Source organism: Abramis brama (genome assembly GCF_963993115.1).
Source record: "Abramis brama genome assembly, chromosome: 1".
In the NCBI taxonomy this organism is placed as follows: Eukaryota; Metazoa; Chordata; class Actinopteri; order Cypriniformes; family Leuciscidae; genus Abramis; species Abramis brama.
Window position 1 is genome coordinate 52,749,127 of NC_139963.1, and position 24,276 is coordinate 52,773,402.

At 40.1% G+C, this 24,276-nt stretch overlaps 1 protein-coding gene across 1 annotated transcript; it reads right to left on the bottom strand.

The window, feature by feature from the left end:
- Window positions 1-2,173: 2,173 nt before the first annotated feature.
- On the bottom strand, window positions 2,174-23,905 carry LOC311071003 (uncharacterized protein). Its single transcript, XM_084095217.1, has 5 exons — window positions 23,746-23,905; window positions 14,067-14,314; window positions 12,328-13,248; window positions 9,742-10,572; window positions 2,174-5,416 (listed from the first exon to the last, which is right to left on the bottom strand). The coding sequence occupies exons 2-5, from the start codon at window positions 14,182-14,184 to the stop codon at window positions 4,728-4,730; spliced, it is 2,559 nt and encodes an 852-aa protein (XP_083951343.1). The 5' UTR covers window positions 14,185-14,314; window positions 23,746-23,905; the 3' UTR covers window positions 2,174-4,727.
- Between the last annotated feature and the right edge of the window lie 371 nt (window positions 23,906-24,276).

A 24,276-nucleotide genomic window follows, 5' to 3' on the forward strand; every position in this document is an offset into this window, starting at 1 on the left:
CAAATAAGATTATGGAATAGAAAGCTCCTGCAGATTAGAGCAACAAGTAGCATCAAGCTACATAATTTAATTTAAAAGATAAATATTACACTTTTACTTAAAGGTCCTCTAAGCGATCTCACGCGTTTTTTAGGCCAAAACATTTTTTTTTCACATACCACAAACATCTCCTCACTATCCGCTCGCTGCCTGTCCCCTGAACACACTGTAAAAAAACACGGTCTCTGCAGACAGCCCACGCTCCACAAACTGCAGCAAAAACAAACTGAGCAACAAACAGAGCGACCCGCAGCACGAAACATAACAAACTGTTCCAGCCAATAACCGACAAGAATGATGTGGGGTTGAGGAGGAGGGAGGGTCTAGCTAGCCTCCGTTTTGTTTGATAATAATTCAAACATCAACAAGAGGTTACGCCAACCGAGATCGCTTAGAGGACCTTTAAAGGTCACTTTAAACCAATCTTCCCCTCAGCTCCAGAGTCTATGAGTGCCTGGCAATCGTGAAAATGGTCTGCCCATTGCAGTCTTACCGGGAGGAGAGTGGTAGAGGATTTATTCATGGTTAGCCCACCCGACAGTAACCTCCGTCCTATTATCGGGCTTGATCTTTTAATGAACATGAAGCAATGAAATGTCCGGCCTTGCCGCAGTAGAGGCAGAGTCCACTCTCTCTCCAACGTTCTCTCTCCTCCCGAGAAGGCCGAGCTCGACCTACCTGCATGGTTTCAGGATCGAACAGTGGGATGACCGTGTTCTCACCTCTGGAACTGGAATACTCAGGGAATGTGGGCACCAAAGCCTGGTGTGAGCGACTCTCTCTTTGCTGCAAACGTGCATCCAGGCGCAATGCCAGCTCAATAAGTCCGTCCAGAGTCCTAGGTAGCTCCAAAGTATATATCTCACGTTGAACACGCTCCGCCAACCCATGCAGGAACATGTCCCACTGCGCCTCCTCGTTCCATTTGCACTCGGCTGCCAGAGTCGGAGTGCAAAGAAATCGGAGACGGTTCTACCGCACAGTCGAACACTCGTCTCCTCTCCGAGTGCATGGAACGAGGAACAGCAGGGATGTTGGTTCTCCCACACCGCCGTTCCCCACAGAGCCGCGCGTCTGGAGAGAGGAGTCATCACCAACGCCACTTTAGACTGCTCAGAAGTGAAGGTTACAGGCTGGAGAGAAAAGAAGATGGTACACTAAGTCATAAAGGTTCTGCAGAGGTTCAGCTCACCGGAATAACTCTCAGGCGTCGGAATGCGCGGCACGTGCTGGTTGATGTTGGGTGGATCGTGGGGAACGGGCGGCGGGGGTGGCGCAGTGGGCAATCTCAGTTGTTGAAATTGAGAGGTGTGCTCGGACACCTGTGTTACCAGAGCCTGTATAGCCCGACCAGTAGCGACTAACTGTTCGTCCTGCCGGTCCATGCGAACACTGTTGTTTGCAAGAAATTCCTGTAGTTCGGGTGCACTCGCTGAATCCATCGTGGTCAGATCGTTATGTCAGGTTCTGTAAATGAAGGCAAAAGATCCACTTGCGAGTGAAACAGGGATTTTTATTGTAAATGCAGGAAAATAGATAGAATTGCTGGTCAGTCGACGTGGGCAGAGAATGATGCTAACGCATGGACGCAATGGGCAGATAGTCCAGGTCGCAACAGATAATCCTCAGGAACACAGGAGATGAAAAAGGCAAGAAGCAGGGATAAAGTCTCAGAAACCGAAAGCACGGAGAAAGCCTCAGGTGAACCACAACGATCTGACAAGAATAGGATGAAACAACAGGCCATAAATAGGACGCCAATCATAAGACTCAGCTGCCGCTGATCCGCTCATTAGCAGCAATAATGAGCCACACCAACCACACACAAACACACACACAACATAGTGAGGGCGAGTTAGTGAAACCGTAAACCGTGACATCGTTGGGCCAATGGGTGGCCTTTACAGCATCATTAGCAGTTGCATATTCCAGCCCAGTGTGAATGTCTAAAATGACAAACTCAAGAATGTTCAATGTCAAAATTATTTAATATCTAATTAGTTTAATGTCTTTTTATATTCTTGACATGAAACAATGTAAATCTCGATGAATGAATGAGGAATCAATAATAAATACCAACCTCTTTGTTCTTCAGTATCATGATGTTTCATTTTATTAAATTTTTTTTGATGATCAAAATAAATTTTAATTAACTAGGGCTGCAAGAACTAATTGATGAAGTCGATCATGAAAATAATCAACAGATGATCAAAATAAGTTTTAATTAACTAGGGCTGCAAGAACTAATTGATGAAATCGATCATGAAAATAATCAACAACCAAGCTAATTATAGATTAATTGTGTCTGCTTAATCATGTCAATTTACAGCAGTGAAAAATATTTCTAAGGACAAAACGCATCTGAAAAATAACATTGTTGGAGAGCACAGGAACCATGTTGTTTCTTTTAATTTTATTATAAGTTTGTGTTTACAGCACTCAAATTGCTTTTATGTTGCTTAGCCAGCAACAGAGAAGCTGGTAACCAGGGGCACGTTCAAGTTCAAAATGGTGTGCAACGTTTTGCTACGGTTTCCGGGTTGAACGTCATGTTTCCTGGAAACGGCGTGCACCGGTGTGCAAAGGGGTTTGAGATGCGTTTTCTCTTGTTTGGTGGGTGTGTCAGAACTGCAGTCCAATCAGCAGCAACATGTATATAAAGCACGCGGTATTAACCCTTGTGTGGTGTTCAGAACCCAAAAACCCCCGGGATCTTCCCGGTCAAAAATGACCGGACTATAAAAAATAGCTTATAAATCTCTCATTATACTATATTTTCACCCAATATTGGATTCAATCTTTTTGTCAACTTGTTCTCTTTCAATTGGGACTGGTTTTATATTTCTATTTGCATCTAATTTATCGTAGGCCTCATTTATTTGACAGTAGGGATCTCATTTTTTGAGTAAAAAAAACATTATTTTTGAATAATTTTGGAAATATTAAATAAAATCTGAAGAAAATTGGCACTGTTTATCACACTAGTCTACTTTAAATTTTCACCAGGAATTTTGTTTTGAAATACTTTTATTTTGTACAAAATGGCACATTGTCACACTTGTGGTCTTCCCGGTCAAAAATGACCGGCCTACAAAAAATTGCTTATAAATCACTCGTTACGCAATATTATCACCCAATTTTGGATTCAATATTTTTGTCAACTTGTTTTCTTTCAATTAGGACTGGTTTCATATTTCTATTTGCATCTGAATAATCGTAGGCCTCATTTATTTGACAGTAGGCATCTCATTTTTTGAGTTAAAAAAACATTATTTTTGAATAATTTTGGAAATATTAAATACAATCTGAAGAAAATTGGCACTGTTTATCACACTAGTCTACTTTAATTTTTCACCAGGAAATTTGTTTTGAAAAATTTTTATTTTGTACAAAATGGCACATTGTCACACTTGTGGTCTTCCCGGTCAAAAATGACCGGCCTACAAAAAATTGCTTATAAATCACTCGTTATACAATATTATCACCCAATTTTGGATTTAATCTTTTTGTCAACTTGTTTTCTCTCAATTAGGACTGGTTTTATATTTCTATTTGCATCTGATTAATCGTAGGCCTCATTTATTTGACAGTAGGCATCTCATTTTTTGAGCAAAAAAAACATTGTTGCCTAGGCAACAGACAAGTGACCAATCCTGAGTGGCGATGTCACTACACACATTCAACCATCAGGGTTCGGCATGGTTAGCCAAGGGTGCTGAGAGTTCAGGGCCGAGAACGGTTTGTAATTGTGCCATGCCGTACCAGGCTCAAGTGGAAACACAACTGGAACCTTTTCTGAAGGTGGAAAAGCAGCTTTTATTTCTCAGCACATAAAGATGAACTACTTAATGTGATCTCAAGCCCCGTTCACACCACCAGCGATTTTGTTGCTGCATGTCGCTAGTCTCTGTACAGTGAAGTCGCTTGTGGGCGTTCCTAGTGCTGTCGCTCTAATGTTATTGGTAGACTGCACGTCTGAGCATATCTATAGAATATACCATCACAAGTGTTATATAAAACTAAGATATGATTATAATTTGACTAGGAATTGGTCTTAATAGATTTAAAAGGAATATTATGCTGTTGGTAGAGTGTTGTTATATTAACCACAGCAGTGCAGTGCATTAAAAATTTAACTACATTAACGATCGATCAATCAACAAATTAAACTCACTCATACTATCAACAGTTACTAAAACGTCATTCGAATTTGACAATCCATTTTCTTGTCCCTTATAATCCACATAATGCAGGGGAAACTGTAAAATGAACTGCAGCAGTGCTGAAAACTTGCATCATAAAATTACAACACTCGAACTAAATGTATATATAATTGTATGTTTCTTTTCCATGCATCATTTTATTATATCCATGTATGTGGGCACAGTCAAATCATAACAGTGAAATCGCCCCCGAACTCTTCTGTCTTGCCTGCACTCGAGACGGTGACGTGAGCTCCACTGAAAAGTCTTCTTTCCTATTGGTTGTCGCTCGCGAAAATCGCTTCTCATTTGCATAAAGTTGAAATTTTTCAACTTTTGTCGCTTGTCTCTTGTCACTTGACACGCCCACATTCTGTCGCCAACGGTCACTGTTGCTCGTGTCGCCGGAAGTCGCCAGCGCTCCATTGGAACGAATGGGATTGTGTCGCTTTGTCGCTGCGTGACGCTGGCAGTGTGAACGGGGCTTCAGACTGTGTTGATGTGTTTCTCCACTGCATGGATCTTCATATGTGGCTTCAGGTTACTTTTAAAAGAGAAACACTTTCCACATACAGGACATGAATGTGGCTTCTCCTTCGTATGAACTGTCAGGTGTCTCTTCAGGTCTGATGCCTTAGGGAATTTTTTTTCACATTGATCACATGTGAACGGCTTCTCTCCTGTGTGAACTACTCTCACGTGAAGCTCAAAATTATTTTTGTATGTGAAACTCTTCCCACATTGATCACATGTGAATGGCTTCTCTCCAGTGTGAACTATCATGTGACGCTCTAGACTGTGTTTGGTTGTGAAACTCTTTCCACACTGATCACATGTGAACGGCTTTTCTCCCGTGTGAACTCTCATGTGAAGCTCAAGATGATGTTTGTATGTGAAACTCTTCCCACATTGATCACATGTGAACGGCTTCTCTCCAGTGTGAATTCTCATGTGACGCTCTAGATTTTGTTTGGTTGTGAAACTCTTTCCACACTGAGTGCAGGTGAAAGATTTCTTGGCTCTTCTTTTCTTTAAAAATGTATTTTTAGTCTTTGAGCGACTCAAAGGTTTTTCTCCAGGTTTGATATGTTTCTCCTCCTTCACTTCACTCAGTTCTTCACTCTCCTCCTTCACTTCACTCAGTTCTTCTCTCTCCTCCTTCACTTCCATCAGGTCTGAAATTAAAGAAAAACATTCATTTTCAAATTTTCTAAATAATCAAAATACTTAAAAGAGAGAAATATGGAGTGAATGGAGATAAAAATGATCCCAGATGCAACTACTAAAATATTACAATAATTTAAAACTTTTTATAAATTAATTATACGTCTGAAACTTTCCATGAATGAAGTACACTGATCTTCCAATTATAAAAAAACAAAAAAACATTTTAGGTATTGTTTCTGTATTGAGAACTATTAAATATGTATGGAAGTAAAATAATGTCAAATGTTTTTGAAACAAAAAGCCTGTTGAATTGCACTACTTGAAAAAAAAAAAATGCATTGCATTAAGCATGCTTACATTTTAATGCATTGTATTTTTGGGATTTCATTTTTATGGGCTGAAATTCAGCATGGTTGAATATTTAAGCTGTGAATATTTCACTTTCAAAATATTTAAACTGTTTAAAAATACAACCTAAAATATTCAACAGGCAATTTTCTTTCTCTTTGCAAATTCGCTTCCACAAATTCAGTGGTTCAAATTCGACAGAAAATTCTATGTTGAGATCCAGGAAAAAAAGCAGCTTAATGGACTAATACAGTGATATAAAAGACCAAGATTGCACCTTATTTGGGAAGTAGGCTGTAGGCTACTATAGGCTACAGGCAAGCAGAATATGAACTTAACGAATATGAATTTAACGCGCAAAGTTTAATGCTGAGCATTTCCCAGTGATATACTGGCATAAAATCAACACTTGATCAATTAATTCTCTCTCTCTCTCTCTCTAGTCATCTGTCAGTTGTGCAGTAACCCAAAATCTCCTGAATGAAGTTAAAACCCTGATTTTTTAAATCAAGTGCTCGATGCCGATGTGATCAGTGGTGTGGATTCAGTGTTTTCTCATGTGGCTCGCGCACACTTCCCACTGTCTTCACTCGGACGCGCGCTTCAATCCGTTGCTGATACTCTCTATTCATTCTGGTGAAATCACAAAAACATAATGCAAACAAACGTGTCCCTGCTTGATATACAACCACTGATGAACATAATCGGTTTTGATGAGAAAAAAAAAAAACTATACGAGTGCGGATTAGAACCCAGAACTTCTGACAGGGTTGGCTAAAGCTCTACCACTGGACCATTAAGGTATATGACATATATTAGGCTGCATCTCATTAAACGACAACTTAAACCCCCTGTAGCCTACTATTTAAATCGATTGCTGGACATCGTAATGTTATTGTACCTAATATTGATATTGCCCCTCCGTATATTCACCAGGCCCACCTATTAATGACGTTCTGTATCTGCCACTGACGTAACGTAGGAAAGGTAATGTGGAAGTTAAAATGCTAAAATAAATACTGATAACATATTTTGAGAATTTAAGTGCTTTATATATATATATATATATATATATATATATATATAAAAAAAAAAATCCCCCGATCCCCCAGCATTTACTGTCCCCCCCAGGTTTAAAATTGCTCCTATATATGCCTACATGTACTTCATTCGATTAAACTGGAAAGAGCCATAGCACTTGCATATTGTAGTCCTATTGTTAGTTTAGTTTAACTGTAAGTTGCTTTGGATAAAAGCGTCTGCTAAATGAATAAATGTAGCCTAAATGTAAAATTGGCTTGAGATTGGGCATTCGCACATTTAGGACCGTCTCTAAAGTTGCATACAACATTAGTGTTAACCTAATGACGACGTAAATATTCATACACGTTTCTAACTTCAATAGCAAACTTTAATTTATTTAAATAAATATCACAAATCTAAAGGGTGCGCATTATGCCTGACACTACATGAACACTTACAGTTGGTTTTATGACTGTAAGTCGTTCTCTTCTATTGCTATTTAATTTAGAAACATGTATACCAATGTCGTAAGTAACTTTACAGACGGTCCCTAAATGTACGAATGTCCAATGTCCAATGTGAGTTTGGTTTTTTACATACAGTATATAAACTGGACACAGCGACCCCATAGGTTTCAACGGAGAAAATTGAAGTCAATTAGAAGCACTCACTTCCTGATGGCTGAGCGTACTGCGCAGACTCAAACTGAGCAACCCGTCTGTCTTCTAGTAGCTGTGCCAAGAGAAATATGAATCATTCCCTTCCGAAACTTGCAGAGACGGAGAGTGTGAGTAGGAGGTGTCCTTGAGCTAGGAGCAGGAGAAACTTTTGCTAAATATTCTGATGAATTATTTTGTCATTTTGCCTCCACGTCCCCCCGATTGCCCGCGAGCTTCTCCTCCTGTCTATACGGTAATTTCTCTACTGTGCGACAGAGAGTTGCATGGTTATGACGCAAACGTTAGCCTATTTTTACAAAAATTGCAGTAAAGTTATTCACTGTCGAAATGACGCCAAAATGAATGGGAGTCAATGGAATGCTAACAGCAGGTGATGGTCTGCTAATCAATGGCGGCCCCCGGGGAAGCTTCAATATTTAATGAAACCCTGCCCGCCTGTTTTTTTATTACTGTATTAGTCCATTAAGCTAAGTTAAGCATTTTATATGTCCAGCAGGGGAATCCTGAAGTATTGAGGGAAACCCCAATAGCCTGCATGCAGCACATTGCAGCAATATAAAGTTAAGGCCACTAAACAACCAAGAGAAATATATGTCAACCTAAAATGTAACATTGGATCTGTAAGCTACATCCGCATCGGGGGAATAACATTATAATCTCGTTCACAGTAGAGAAAGATGCATAAAGCTGCCGTCGGCAACATTTTTTTGATGAAATTCAGTGAAATTGACACTATAATCCGACAGAACAACATAAATAAGGTGGTTTTAGAAAAAACCCGAGCTTCTAACTCCACCTGGAGCGTGTTATTTGTTTTGCAAAAATCCACCGCTCCCGTCTCATCGGGTCCAATCAGCGCAGGGGGGTGTGAGATCTGACTGTCAATCACAGTTCGTGCACACGCCACAGATCCCCCCTCCCTCGCGCAGACGCGCACATTACAATATCACATGCACACGACACGCCTGAAGTTCGCCTGAAGATTGTACGAAGCGTGATGGCGGAGAGAAAATCTACTAACAAGCTTCCAATTCCTCGGTTATTGCTATCTATGGATAGATTAGCCAGGGCAGCCTACCTCCGAGTCCATGGTGTTGATCGATGCTGAAGAGACGGACGCGTTCACAGAAAATCAGGTACACACGCACTGACGATGGGCGGGTGCTCGTTGGTAGTGGGGGAGGGGCATGAGAGTTGTAAACATTCAAAATTTTGGCTAAGTCCACTCAATCTGCCAGACTTGCCGACTGCAGCTTTAACATAAAACAGCCATCATAATCACAAATACACTTACATTGCTGTAAATGAGTTTTATGAATGAATGGCTTGCTCTAACTGTTGCTCGGTCTTCGTCAACAACACACGCTTTTGCACCTCCTGCTGTTAGTCGCAGATGGAGAGTGTGCTCGGCAATCTACTGCTTTTCCTGGATATCAGCATAGAATTTTCTGTCGAATTTGAACCACTGAATTTGTGGAAGCTAATTTGCAAAGAGAAATAAAATGGACCAAAAATTGCCTGTTGAATATTGAATAGGTTGTTTTATTAAACAGTTTGAATATTTTGGAAGTGAAATATGAAAGGTGAATATGGATTATTGAATTTTTAATAATGAAAATGTGTTTGAGATGTTTTGAATTGAAATATTCACTGCTTAAATATTCAACAATGCTGAATTTCAGCCCATAAAAATGCAAGCCCTAAAAATACAATGCATTAAAATGTAAGCATGCTTAATGCAAAGCACTTTTTTTTCAAGTAGTGCAATTCAACAGGCTTTTTGTTTCAAAAACATTTGACATTATTTTACTTCCATAAATATGTTTGATCAATGCCACAATTATCTAACATGATATGAACTTTAAAGCACACAATATTGCCATATTTTGATACCAACATTTAGATTGATATTTAATTATGTTAAAATCTATTAAAACACTTTAATTATTAAGGGCCGTTCAAGAAACACAAGATCAAGTGAATATCACTGCAAGAAAGAACACATATGTTTGCAGTAAAGCGGAGTAGATTGTAAATTTTGAAATGATTCAGGTCAAAATTCTGGTAACACTGTTACAAATTGTAAACCATATATAAAATAAATGTAAAATAAAACCGTTAAAATATTTAAATTTAGTTTGACCTGATGTTGACAATCTATATGAAACCTTCCCTTACTGACCTGTTGTTAAAAAAAAAAATTCTAAAAATGTTTATGTGCTTGAATGTTTCTAACATGAATGTTCTTCAGCATCACGAATGAATGAAGAATAAACACCAACCTCTTTGTTCTTCAGGATCTTCAGTGTGTTTCATTCTGCAGGGTTCTGGATCACTCATGTTCTCACTTTCCTCTTTAATAAACTCAGTCTTTGCAGATTGTGTGTGCAGTTTCTCTCTGCTGTGGATCCTCTCGTGCCGTCTTAAATGTTCAGCTGTAATAAAAGTCTTCTCACACTCAAAGCACATGTACTCTCTCACACCAGTATGAATTCTTTGATGTCTTTGTAAATAATACAGCAGTGAAAAACTCTTTCCACACACAGAACATGAATGTGGCTTCTCCTTCGTATGAACTGCCAAGTGTCTCTTCAGGTCTGATGCCTTAGGGAATTTTTTTTCACATTGATCACATGTGAACAGCTTCTCTCCGGTGTGGATCCTCATGTGAAAATTAAAGGATGATGATCGAATGAAACTCTTTCCACATTGATCACATGTGAACGGCTTCTCTCCAGTGTGAACTTTCATGTGAAGCTCAAGAAGATATTTGTATGTGAAACTCTTTCCACATTGATCACACGTGAACAGCTTTTCTCCAGTGTGAACTCTCATGTGAGCTTTAAAGTATGATGATTGTATGAAACTCTTCCCACAATGATCACATGAGAACGGCTTCTCTCCAGTGTGAACTCTCATGTGACGCTCTAGACTATGTTTGCTTGTGAAACTCTTTCCACACTGAGTGCAGGTGAAAGATTTATTGGCTCTTCTTTTCTTGAAAAATGTCTTTTTAGTCTTTGAGCGACTCAAAGTTTTTTCTCCAGGTTTGACATGATGTTCCTCCTTCACTTCACTCAGTTCTTCACTCTCCTCCTTCACTTTCATCACGTCTGAAATGAAAGAAAAACATTAATTTTCAAATGTTCTAAATTAGTGATCGGCCGATATATCGGGCTGATATTTGCGGGTTTTACGTGTATCGGCATCGGCCGATAGTTTGAGGCTATCCGTATGCATACGGCAGCTGTTACAAACACTGGTCATAGGATTAAATAATGCAGACGTTGGTCCGTGATTCCGTGATATTTGTGGGAGTTTTATTCAGCGACCACCTGGCTGAGGTTTGGACGTGTGCTCATAAAAGAAGCAAAGAATGCAGCACACTCGTTTGTCCAGGCGCTCCTATGCCGTGGTGAGATGAAAACATCTAAACTTTCCAGAATGCAGGAAAGCACACGCAGGTCATGTGACAAAAAACAACTGACCTTTCCATGACAACATCGAAAGCTCAGACGAACAGCTGATCATAGCTAGACAGGGCAGGTTTTTATTTCTCATCTCAATAAATATATGTAGTCGTAAAGGGCTAGAAATAAATTAATCCTTACTTCCTCGTCGCCAAGGAGAGTGCAGTTCATGGTTATATTGCATAGCAATGACAGACGCCACGGGAGCGCAAGCGCTTGTAGAAAGGAGAAAGCGGTGCGGCCGTGCTTTCCACACGTTTTTAGACGCGATATGTGAACAGTCCCTAATTCATAATAAACTGAGAATCTATTTGGTTTAAAATCGTTTTTGTTTTGTTTAAAATTAACTAGATTGTAAATAGCTGGTTACTTTTAAAATGAAGAAGAAAAGTATAGTACAGTTTGCACTTTATTGTGCTGCTTGCTTGTTGCTACTGTGTATAATGTAATTATTTTATTTATGCTTAAATATTTATTTTCAGTATTTTCAGCACTGAACTTTTTTTTTACTTGCTCTACCTCACATGTTTTTAATATTTGTCAAATATTGTTTTTTTTAAGTTCAATAAATGTTCCTTTTTTAAATTGAGACTTGTAACATTTGTTATCATCATTGTGTCATTTCTATGATGTAAATTTAGTGAGCAAAAGCAGTATCGGCTCCAAATATCGGCAGCCCGTATCGGTCATCGGCTAAGGCTGATCGGTATCGGCACTAAAAAATCCATGTCGGTCGATCCCTATTCTAAATAATCAAAATAATTCAAAGAGAGAAATATGGAGTGAATGGAGATAAAAATGATCCCAGATGCAACGGACAACTACTATAACATATTACAATAATTTAAAACTTTTTATAAATTAATTGTACATCCCTGAAATACACTGATCTTCCAGTTATTTTTTAAAAAACATTTTAGGCAAAAATCCCATGTTTCTGTAGTGAGAACTATTAAATATGTTTGATCAATGACACAATTATCTAACATGATATGAACTTTAAAATACACAATACTGCCATGTTTTGAGACCAACGTTTAGATTGATATTTAATTATATTAAAAACTACTAAAAAGTTAATTATTAAGGGCCGTTCAAGAAACACAAGATCAAGTGAATTTCACTGCAAGATAGAACACAAATGTTTGCAGTAAAGCGGAGTAGATTGTAAATTTGTAAAAAAAAATAATAATAATAATTTTAAAAATGATTTAGGTCAAAATTCTGATAACACTGTTACAAATTGTAAACCATATATAAAATATATGTAAAATAAAACAGTTAACCTTCCTTTACTGACCTTTTGTTAAAAAAAAAATCTAAAAGTGTTTATGTGCTTGAATGTTTCTAACATGAATGTTCTTCAGCATCATGAATGAATGAAGAATAAACACCAACCTCTTTGTTCTTCAGGATCTTCAGTGTGTTTTATTCTGCAGGGTTCTGGATCACTCATGTTCTCACTGTCCTGTTTAATAAACTCAGTCTTTGCAGATTGTGTGTGCAGTTTCTCTCTGCTGTGGATCCTCTGGTGCCGTTTTAAAACGCTCACTGAAATAAAAGTCTTCTCACACTCAAAGCACACGTACTCTCTCACACCAGTATGAATTCTTTGATGTCTTTGTAAATAATACAGCACTGAAAAACTCTTTCCACACACAGAACATGAATGTGGCTTCTCCTTCGTATGAACTGCCAAGTGTCTCTTCAGGTCTGATGCCTTAGGGAATTTTTTTTCACATTGATCACATGTGAACGGCTTCTCTCCGGTGTGGATCCTCATGTGTTCTTTAAGGGATGATGATCGACTGAAACTATTCCCACATTGATCACATGTGAACGGCTTCTCTCCACTGTGAACTTTCATGTGAAGCTCAAGAAGATATTTGTATGTGAAACTCTTTCCACATTGATCACACGTGAACAGCTTCTCTCCAGTGTGAACTCTCATGTGAGCTTTAAAGTATGATGATTGTATGAAACTCTTCCCACAATGATCACATGAGAACGGCTTCTCTCCAGTGTGAACTCTCATGTGACGCTCTAGACTATGTTTGCTTGTGAAACTCTTTCCACACTGAGTGCAGGTGAAAGATTTATTGGCTCTTCTTTTCTTGAAAAATGTCTTTTTAGTCTTTGAGCGACTCAAAGGTTTTTCTCCAGGTTTGACATGATGTTCCTCCTTCACTTCACTCAGTTCTTCACTCTCCTCCTTCACTTCACTCAGTTCTTCACTCTCCTCCTTCACTTCACTCAGTTCTTCACTCTCCTCCTTCACTTCACTCAGTTCATCACTCTCCTCCTTCACTTTCATCGCGTCTGAAATGAAAGAAAAACATTAATTTTCAAATGTTCTAAATTAGTGATCGGCCGATATATCGGGCCGATATTTGCGGGTTTTACGTGTATCGGCATCGGCCGATAGTTTGAGGCTATCCGTATGCATACGGCAGCTGTTACAAACACTGGTCATAGGATTAAATAATGCAGACGTTGTTCCGTGATAAATATGGAGTGAATGGAGATAAAAATGATCCTAGATGCAACGGAAAACTACTATAACATATTACAATAATTTAAGACTTTTTATAAATTAATTATACGTTCCTGAAACTTTCCATGAATGAGGTACACTGATCTTCCAGTTATTTTTTTTAAAAACAATTTAGGCAAAAATCCCATGTTTCTGTATTAAGAACTAAACATGTTTAATCAATGACACAATTATCTAACATGATATGAACTTTAAAATACACAATACTGCCATGTTTTGAGACCAACATTTGTGTTAAAAATTACTAAGACGTTTTAATTAAGGGCCATTCAAGAAACACAAGATCAAGTGAATTTCACTGTGAGAAAAAACACAAATGTTTGCAGTAAAGCAGAGTAGATGTAGATTCAGGTCAAAATTCTGGTAACACTGTTACAAATTATAAACCATATATAAAATAAATGTAAAATAAAATAATTATAATATTTAAATTTAGTTTGAACTGATGTTGACAATCAATATGAAACCTTCACTTACTGAACACCTTTTATTTAAAAAAAATATATAAAAGTGTTTATGTTCTTGAATCTTTCTAGCATGAATGTTCTTCAGCATCATGAATGAATGAAGAATAAACACCAACCTCTTTGTTCTTCAGGATCTTCAGTGTGTTTCATTCTGCAGGGTTCTGGATCACTCATGTTCTCACTGTCCTCTTTAATAAACTCAGTCTTTGCAGATTTCAGCTCTTCCGGATGCATTGTTGCTCGTCTTCACTTGTAGCTGATGGAATATTCCAGAATTTATTGGATAATTACAGTGGGAGGAGCTTCACTGATGATGAATTACAGTGGGAGGAGCTTCACTGATGATGAATTGTAGTGTGAGGAGCTAGTAAAATCAAAAAATATATAAGTTACTGAGTTTGTTTTTATGCTCGTGGACAACAGAATAAAATAATGTAAATATAAATAATGGTAAGAATAACAGTTGAAAGCATAAACAAATAAAATTGGCTACATATAGTTACCAACAAATACCATCAGTCTGTTGGCACCAATGAAATACGTTTTAAGTGGCCATTTACAGGAAATCTGAAGACATCAGCATAATAAATGAGGTGAAAACAGGAACTATTGTCATGAAACAAAGAGTGTTTTCAGCAGATCTGTTAATATTGATGAGCCTCAGACTATCAACACTCATTCAGCAAGCCATTCAGGATCATCAGCAGATCATCTCACTTTATTCTGAGTGTTTGCTGTTAGAAACACATTATTTGAGTGAAACACTAAATGAATGAATTGCAATAAAGTAATTAAATCATTAACATGTTACAGATTTTTACAGAAACTGACAATGATCATGCTGGAAAAACCCGCATAGACCAGCATAGCTGGTCATACCAGCAAGACCAGCATATGTTGTGTTTTGGTGCTGGTATGCTTGTGACCAGCATCCAATCACCCGCATCTCATGCTGATGACCAGCAAACCAGCACCAGCATTAGATGCTGGTTACAAACATTGGAAACTATGCTGGTCAACAGTAATATATGTTAAGGATGGTAGCCTGTTCACCAGGGTGGAATGCGGACAACTACATTGCATTTTGGTATGATGAAAATCATGAAAATACAAGCTTTTATTAATATACATTAATACACCCCCTCCTTGAACTGCCACCTTAAAGGTGCTCTAAGTGATGTCACGCGTTTTTTTAGGCCAAAATATTTTTTGTCACATACAGCAAACATCTCCTCACCATCCGCTAGCTGCCTGTCCCCTGAACACACTGTAAAAAAACGCAGTCTCTCTAGACACCACAGGCTCCACAAACAGCAACAAAAACAAACTGGGCTCACCCGCACCACGAAAACATAACAAACTGTTCCAGCCAATAACTGACAAGAATGATTTGGGGGTGGGGTTTGGGGGGTTAGTGCGCGGATGAGGAGGAGGGAGGGTCTAGCTAGCCTCCGTTTTGTTTGACAATACTTCGAACGTCAACAAGAAGTGATATCACCAACATCACTTAGAGCACCTTTAACGTGGTGGAGGGGTTTGAGTACCTGAATGAACCTAGGAGCTATGTTGTCCAGGGCTATATGCCCCTGGTAGGGTCTCCCAAGGCTAACAGGTCCTAGGCGATGGTTCAGACTAAGAGTGGTTCAAAAAACCCTTTATGAGTAAAATTAAATCGAGGACCGTGATGTTGGCGCATGGGGCTCTGGAACCACACTCCTTGAGAGAGGATGGACTCTTCACCACTCTGGAGTTGCTCATGGTGAGAGGCTGCGGGCTGGTGTGGGTTTGCTTATAGCCCCCCAGCTCAGCCGCCATGTGTTGGAGTTCATCCCGGTGAATGAGAGGGTCGTTTCCCTGCGCCTACGGGTCGGGGATAGGTCTCTCACTGTCGTGTGTGCCTACGGGCCGAACGGCAGTGCAGAGTACCCGGCCTTCTTGGAGTCTCTGGGAGGGGTGCTGGAAAGTGTTCCGACTGGGGACTCCGTTGTTCTACTGGGGGACTTCAACGCCCACGTGGGCAACAACAGTGACACCTGGAGGGGCGTGATTGGAAGGAACGGACCCCTGATCTGAACCAGAGAGGTGTTCAGTTATTGGACTTCTGTGCTAGTTACAGTTTGTCCATAACAAACACCATGTTCAAGCATAAGGGTGTCCATCAGTGCACGTGACACCAGGACAACCTAGGCCGTAGGTCGATGATCGACTTTGTGGTCGTTTCATCTGACCTGCGGCCGTATGTCATGGACACTCGGGTGAAGAGAGGGGCGGAGCTGTCAACTGATCACCACCTGGTGGTGAGTTGGATCCGATGGCAGGGGAGAAGGCTGGACAGACTCGGCAGACCCAAACGTACTGTGAGGGTGTGCTGGGAACGTTTGGCCGAGTCTCCTGTCAGAGAGATCCGGCAGAGCTTCGACCGGATCCTGAGGGAGGCTGGAGATATTGAGTCCGAGTGGACCATGTTCTCCACCTCCATTGTCGAAGTGGCCGCTCGGAGCTGTGGCGTAAGGTCTCCGGTGCCTGTCGAGACGGCAATCCCTGAACCCGGTGGTGCACCGGAAGTAAAGGATGCCGTCAAGCTGAAGAAGGAGTCCTATCGGGCCTGGTTGGCTTGTGGGACTCCTGAGGCAGCTGACGGGTACCGGCAGGCCATGCGAACTGCAGCCCGGGTGGTTGTGGAGGCAAAAACTTGGGCCTGGGAGGAGTTCATGAGGCCATGGAGAAGGACTATCGGCTGGCAAACCGTCCGGCGCCTCAGTAGGGCGAAGCAGTGCCCTACCAACACTGTCTACAGTGGAGGTGGGCAGCTGTTGACCTCAACTGAGGATGTCGTTGGACGGTGGAAGGAATACTTTGAGGATCTCCTCAATCCAGCCGTCACGTCTTCCATTGAGGAAGCAGAGGCTGAGGGCTCAGAGGTGGACTCGTCCATTACCCAAGCTGAAGTCACCGAGGTAGTCAAGAAACTTCAGTGACAAACCTCTGTGACTTCAGGGTGGATGAGATCCGCCCTGTGTACCTCAAGTCTCTGGATGTTGTGGGGCTGTCTTGGCTGATACGCCTCTGCAGCATCGCGTGGCGGTCGGGGACAGTGCCTCTGGGATGGCAGACCAGGGTGGTGGTCCCTCTTTTTAAGAAGGGGGACTGGAGGGTGTGTTCCAACTACAGGGGGATCACACTTCTCAGCCTCCCAGGGAAAGTCTATGCCAGGGTACTGGAGAGGAGAATCCGGCCGATAGTAGAACCTCGGATTCAGGAGGAACAGTGCGGTTTTCGTCCCAACTGTGGAACACTGGACCAGCTCTATAACCTCTACAGGGTGCTGGAGGGTTCATGGGAGTTTGCCCAACCAATCCACATGTGCTTTTTGGATTTGGAGAAGGCATTCGACTGTGTCCCTGTACGACCGAAGCAGGAGTTTGGTTCGCATTGCCGTCAGTAAGTCAGACTTCATTCCGGTGCATGTTGGACTCCGGCAGTGCTGCCCTTTGTCGCCAGTTCTGTTCATAATTTTTATGGGCAGAATTTCTAGGCGCAACCAGGGGCCGGAGGGTGTCAGGTTTGGGGACAACACGATTTCGTCTCTGCTCTTTATGGATGATGTTGTCGTGTTGGCCCCTTCAGACCAGGAACTTCAGCATGCACTGGGTACATTATGGTATGGTATGGTACATTAATATACGTAACAAGTTTATTTAATAATAACAAGTAAACATTAACACAATAATAACAATTATTTAACAAAAAACAACACTCATCTGGCTCAACAAGCAAATTACAATAAAACACATTAACAACAATTCATCCAGCCTGTTCTCATGTAAATGTGTCTCTATATGCGTTTATTGTGTAATTTATATGCGAAATGGCCCACCTTTTTTTGATGTCAAGTAACTTTACTGAAGAACAACGTTTCAAAGAAATCTTCGCCAACTGGCTAATGTTAAATAATAATAAAAATATAATAAAGAAAAAAAATCTGTTGAACTGAGTAGGCTCATTCACTATTTATTCACTAGTGTTGTGAAGAAAAAGAATAGAATCCACTGTAGAAGGCTTATATACTTCTGTTGAAGGCAACAGAAGTATATTCTGACATACTTCTTTTGTCACAATTTTTTCACCTACTGTTTAAGGAAGTATGCGATTTCGGATGTACCACATTATATTATACACATTGACTTTAGCCGCCTCAAACGTGTTTGTTCAGTAACCTATTTGTGCGCCAAAAGTCAAGTCAAGTCAATGTTTGTTGTGGTAATCAAAACTCTTTCAAATGCAGCTTTTCCTGAAGTATTGGGAACTTTTAGTAACTCCTTACGCTCCAACTTCTCCCTGATGCTCTGCATGTTCAACTGTCACATGCATTGCGCACGCGTCGCGTTACTCGTGTAATCGCATGTTGCGTTGCATATTTATAATATTATCAATATAACAATATTTCATACAGTAGCCTGCGCTCTGCACGTATATTATGGGCATGATGAAAGGAGAAAAGCTATGAGCCCGAGTCCGACCAAAGCTCGATTTGTAAAAAAAAAAAAATAAAAAAAAATAAAAATTGGCCCGACTGCTCCCAATAAGTGACAAAATAACGCCAACATTTTCCTATTTACATGTTGTGGTTTGTATAGTCACAGCGTGTACTTATAACATGGTCACATACAGGCCCGGATTGGCTAATCGGGAGCACCGGGAGAATTCCCGGTGGGCCGGTCTGTTTTATTGGCCAGGAAGGCCGGTGTTGTCATGGCACTGGGTTGAATGCTTTCCTTATGGCTCCAGTCATAGCGCAGCCCCACTATTTTTTTTTTATTATTATTTTAATCGCAGCCCCACAAAAAATAAATAAAGTCACTTTGTTAGAGATGTGCGAACAAAAAAATAAGCGATACAAAACATGGATAATAGCCTATAGGCGCAAAGGCGGCGCTGAAAAGGCCAGAATAATAAAATATTTCTAGAAACTCAAGCGGCCAAATAGCCTATGAGTCAGGGCCGTACCGAACATTGAGGTCGAGGTCCGGACCTCGGTAATTTTTCCTGAGTGTATAATGAACGTTGTGAAATAATTGCCTAATATTAACTGCTGCAATGATTCGCATTGATAACCGACCTCATCATCTGAGCTGCTTCAGCACTCAAACACCGCTCGTCGGCAAGCGGGATTTATGTTCACAGAAGCGCAAGCTGCGGCCGCGCGCAAATCCCAACGTGACGCTTCACGAGATAAGGTGCAAGTGGCTAAACTAAACAGCTGTTTTACAATAGAATTTTTAAACGACCGATATAAATAATCACTTTGCAAAGACTGTATCAATCTAAGCTCAGCTTCAGGAAGGGGAGATTTACAGGTAAAGATAAAGAGACTGTGAGAAGAAGAACGAGAGATGGAGATGAGAGAGGAGAGCAGGTAGAGCAATAGCCTATTGCATAATGCGAATAACTTTATTACAATGGATTCCTATTTAACACAGTCAGATGTTCTTTGCCAATGACAGTGGAAAAATAATATGCCCCCGAACCCCCTAGATCACTTTTGGGACCTCTGTATTAATAAAACCCTGTGTACTGATATTGCATTGAATAGAAAATTAGCTATATTTTTGAAAAATAATTACAAGGCTGTACAGAACAGTGCACTATTGCAGACTTAGGCTCAATCTCAATTCACCCCTTGCCCCTACCCCTCCGTTTTGCGCATTCCCGTGAAGTGGTAGGGTTGTCTCGATTTTTTTTTGGAGGGGTAGGGGGGGGTAGGGGGAAAGGCCGGATAGTCCTTGAAAGATTGGGCCTTATATACTGAGGTTTTAATTACATTATTTTAGTAATCAGTCGGGAACTAAAGTGGGCCGGTCTAAGGCATGAAACTCCAGGGCTGAAAATGAGTCCCACTCCGGCCCTGGTCACATATTCTCAGAAGACGAAGCACTGCTACTTCGGCGGAGTGATTTACTCGCAGCTCCTGAGAAGCCCCGTGGTGAGGAGCAGAGAGTTCACTCAGAATTGGAGTAAATCACTCCGCAGAAGTCGAAGTGTTTCGTCTTCTGATAATATAGTTCCCAGTATGTATACGGTTAGAAGATGGCTGTGTCTCATGTGACCTTGTTATTCGTACACGCTGTGACTATACAAATCACAACATGTAAATAGGAAAATGTTGGCGTTATTTTGTCACTTATTGGGAGCAGTATGCTAGCTGTAGCCGTTCACCTCCAGTCTTTGTGCTAAGCTAGGCTAGCGGTGGATGCGTTAGACAGAGTTACAGCACGCGCAGAGATGAAAATGGCATGTATGGACTTATCTAACTCTAGGGGATAAGGTGAATAAGCCTTAAAAAGTCGGCGTGTTCCTATAATGTACACCTGCTAACTCACCTTGCAAAATCAGTGAAATTGCGGGGGCCGCTCTGGGCACACTATGCATTTGTGTTTGAAAAAAAAATGCACATGGTGGTCTGTTGAAACTGATGCATGGAACAAAGTGTGTAGCTCTGCAGATTTTGAACAAATTTATGTTGCATAGAGCAATACCACTCTTTAAAGGGATACTCCACCGTATTTTCATATTAAACTATGTTATTCCCTTAACTAAGACGAGTTGATACATACCTCTCTCGTCTCAGTGCGTGCACTAAATCGCTCTGTCTTGCGCGAAACTTTGTTAGCACTTAGCTTAGCCCAGTTCATTCAATATGGGCCAAGCAGAGAAGCAACCAGACACCTTGACGTTTTCCCTATTTAAATACAGTTACTCGCGTAGTGTAACTCGACCTAGGACGGTGACACAAAACAAAACGTTGCGCTTTTCTAAGCGTGTAAAATGGATAACTATATTGTATGGCGGAATACCATAGCAAGTGCTTGTGAGCACTTCGACTTGGCGCAGTAATATCTTCACTCGTGAAAAATCCTCTCACCGGCCCCCGCTCCCTCTAGTGAAGATATTACAAGCACTTGCTATGGTATTCCGCCATACAATATAGTTATCCATTTTACACGCTTAGAAAAGCGCAACGTTTTGTTTTGTGTCACTGTCCTAGGTCGAGTTACACTACTCGAGTAACTGTATTTAAATAGGGAAAACGTCAAGGTGTCTGGTTGCTTCTCTGCTTGGCCCATATTGAATGAACTGGGCTAAGCTAAGTGCTAACAAAGTTTCGCGCAAGACAGAGCGATTTAGTGCACGCACTGAGACGAGAGACGTATGTATCAACTCGTCTTAGTTAAGGGAATAACATAGTTTAATATGAAAATACGGTGGAGTATCCCTTTAACACAAGGTATGATGTTAGTGAGCAAGTTAAGGAGTTCTGTTTGGAAATTACAAATGGCCGAAGAGTAAAGAGTTTCACAAATGTCAAGACCCAACTGTTCTGGATAGTGGCAGAGTAACAGAGACTACTGATGATGATGATGATGAAAAAAGAGCCTTCATTTCTGCACAAAAACATGCATCAGATGAAATGGTAGTGCACAGGATAATCGTGCATTAGGAAGGACTAGGCTAGTTTATACAAGCAAAAGCTATAGCCTAGCCTTAGTAAGACACAGAGACTGTTTTGCAAAGATGAGTGATGGTGTTTATGGAGAAATCCAGAATATCGTATCCTTTACTTCAGAAGGAATTGCTGTTTTTTTCAAAAAGCTTTATCATTTGTATAAATTATTATAAATTTTTTTTTTTAAAGAACAGCAATTTCTGTACCCCCTTCTGAAGGAAAGGATACGATATTCTGGATTTCTCCATAAACACCATCACTCATCTTTCCCTTATCACAAGGTTATGGGTTTGTGTATCCGACTTGTAAGTGGAATCCTTTTTCGCCAGTGTGTCGGATTTCAGTTGACAGGTTGGAGCCGAAAATGCATGATTTTAAAAACGGGTGATCAGACATACATTTGTGACTTTCCAAATGCATATGAGAGAGCCTAGTCTTCTGAGAGAGAGAGAGCCTAAAATCTGGAAACAGACATGCACAGTCTGTGAACTCCAGACCAAAACCGTTCACAGCATCGACTGCAAAGGGGTCAAAGTCGATTCAAATCAATGACCAGTAGTCAGCGGAAGGCCGAAGAAATATCTAGGAGGACATTAGCACTCAAGAACAGGAAGAAAAAAACAGACAGGGCTTATCATCACTATCAAACACCCCTCCACCACCACGTCCTGTTATCACATGACCCAAGTTCACATTTAGGCCATCTAATGACACCTTAACCCAGGGATGGGCAACTTCGGTCCTGGAGGGCCACTGTCCTGCAGAGTTTAGCTCCAACCCTGGCAAAAACTCTTTTCTAGTAATCCTGAAAACATTGATTAGCTTGTTCAGGTGTTTAATTAGGGTTGGAGCTAAACTCTGCAGGACAGTGGCCCTCCAGGACTGAAGTTGCCCATCCCTGCCTTAACCAGTTCCATTCAAGGAAAGACCCTGCGAAATCACAAGTGTGGGTTTGCCATGTTAGTGAGTGGACCTATACATCTAGATTATTCTGTGACAATACTGATCCTTAAGGTCAGTGAACTTCCATGCTGAAACTATAATCATCATGTTTGACAGATGAGGTGGTCTTTCAAGGGTCATTATTTCTCCAACAAACTGCATTATAAAGTTACTGCAATTTACTTTCTTATTAAACATCCTCCACAATACATTGTCAGCAGATGCTTGTAGGAACACGGTACTCATACAATGTTTGTTAACTGACTGTTACAGGCCATATTGCCACAAAGGCTAGAAAATGTAGATGGTTATAGTATTCATCTCACACATTAAGTATCAAGGAAGATGAAGCATGATAATTTATTATCATAATTTATATGTGAATACTGAATGCACTGTATATATTGTCATGGTAGCAGTGGTATTAAGTAATTCCTATAAATGTGAATGTAACGTACAAATATTCTGTTGCAATGACAAAACTTATTTCAAACAGATGTTAGCCTAATATTTAAGAATCTTCAGTTTATTTATTGTAATGAATTTGTATGAAAATTGATATAGTTGTAGGCCTATGTGTTGTATTGCAGGCCAAGTTTTTACAATATAGTACTGCCCTTAAAGAACTCCTTTACATTGCTAGCCTAATTTCTATTTAATTGTCTACCATTTCAGTCATTTAAACGTAGAAATAAACAAGTAACTTATTAAATGGACATTGTAAGTACTGGCTGCATAAATGTACAAAATAATGAGATAAAAAAATTCAAACAAAGACCATGCTGGTTGACCAGCATCACCAGCAAGACCATGCAGGTAGACCAACATTGTCTTGCTGGTCCACCAGCTAAACCAGCATAGCATTTTTCCAGAAGTAAAAAAATAAATAAATAAATAAATGACGTTTCGTGTGTCACACTTCATTAACATCCCATGCATGCATATATTTTAAATTCCCCACGTTCATTACTCATACAGGGACAGTAAACTGTTAGAATATACATAAATTTTAATGAGTAAATGTAATCTGCAAAATATAAATGCCGACAAAGAAATACAGGTTGTAGCACCCCCCGAATAATAAGGATTCTCTGTTGACAGGCGATTTATTGATTGGTTCACCATGACAACCATCCAACTCAAGATGCCCCGTGAAAACTAAATATACAAAAATAAAGTTGCAATAAAGAATATAAAAGGACATAAATAAATCATATAAATAAATGTTGTCTTTGTAAACTTTCCGAGCAGCTCTTTAACAGCAAACTATAACTAGTCTTTGTATGCACTCTTTTCCACACAGCAACACAATCCACATTAATAACATACAATATAAATGACAAACTTACTTCACTGGCTGCTTATTACCAAAGGAGAACTTAATCTTGCATCTTGTAATATCTTCTGTAACTTCAGATGAGTAAATGAACATAAATACTCTTTAGAAATGTGGAATACAGCTTCAACTTGGTGTAGACAACTTTCTTCCTGAGTCCCTCTGTGCTTTTCATAATAAAAGTCTCCACTCAAACAGCTCTTTACAAAGCAGTTTCAAATTAAAAGTCTTTAACAAAATAATTAAATAAACATGAAATATTAACGGACTTCTCTGTCAGTTAAACATGAAAATGGCAGCAGCAACACTTGAGATCGATTCTCATCCATTCCTCTCCCTCACAGATCTAAAACTTGACATTTGGTAACAGTTCTCACTCCAAACATCGAAACAATCACACAAACAAACACAAAATCGCTCAGGTCTGAATGAACTCAACATATTCTCCTCATGCACGCTGCTGCTGCACTAAATGTTTATTTAAGTGGGAAGATGCCAGAAAAGACGCACAAGTGTCGCTGTGCCCGATGAAAACAAGACAGAA

Bases quoted from the DNA above. Each gene is read 5' to 3' on its own strand.
- LOC311071003 (XM_084095217.1), bottom strand. From the start codon at position 14,184: ATGCATCCGGAAGAGCTGAAATCTGCAAAGACTGAGTTTATTAAAGAG. The intron at 10,573-12,327 runs GTTGGTGTTTAT...CTTTCATTTCAG, and splicing joins AGATCCTGAAGAACAAAGAG to ACGTGATGAAAGTGAAGGAG. The intron at 5,417-9,741 runs GTTGGTGTTTAT...CTTTAATTTCAG, and splicing joins AGATCCTGAAGAACAAAGAG to ACCTGATGGAAGTGAAGGAG.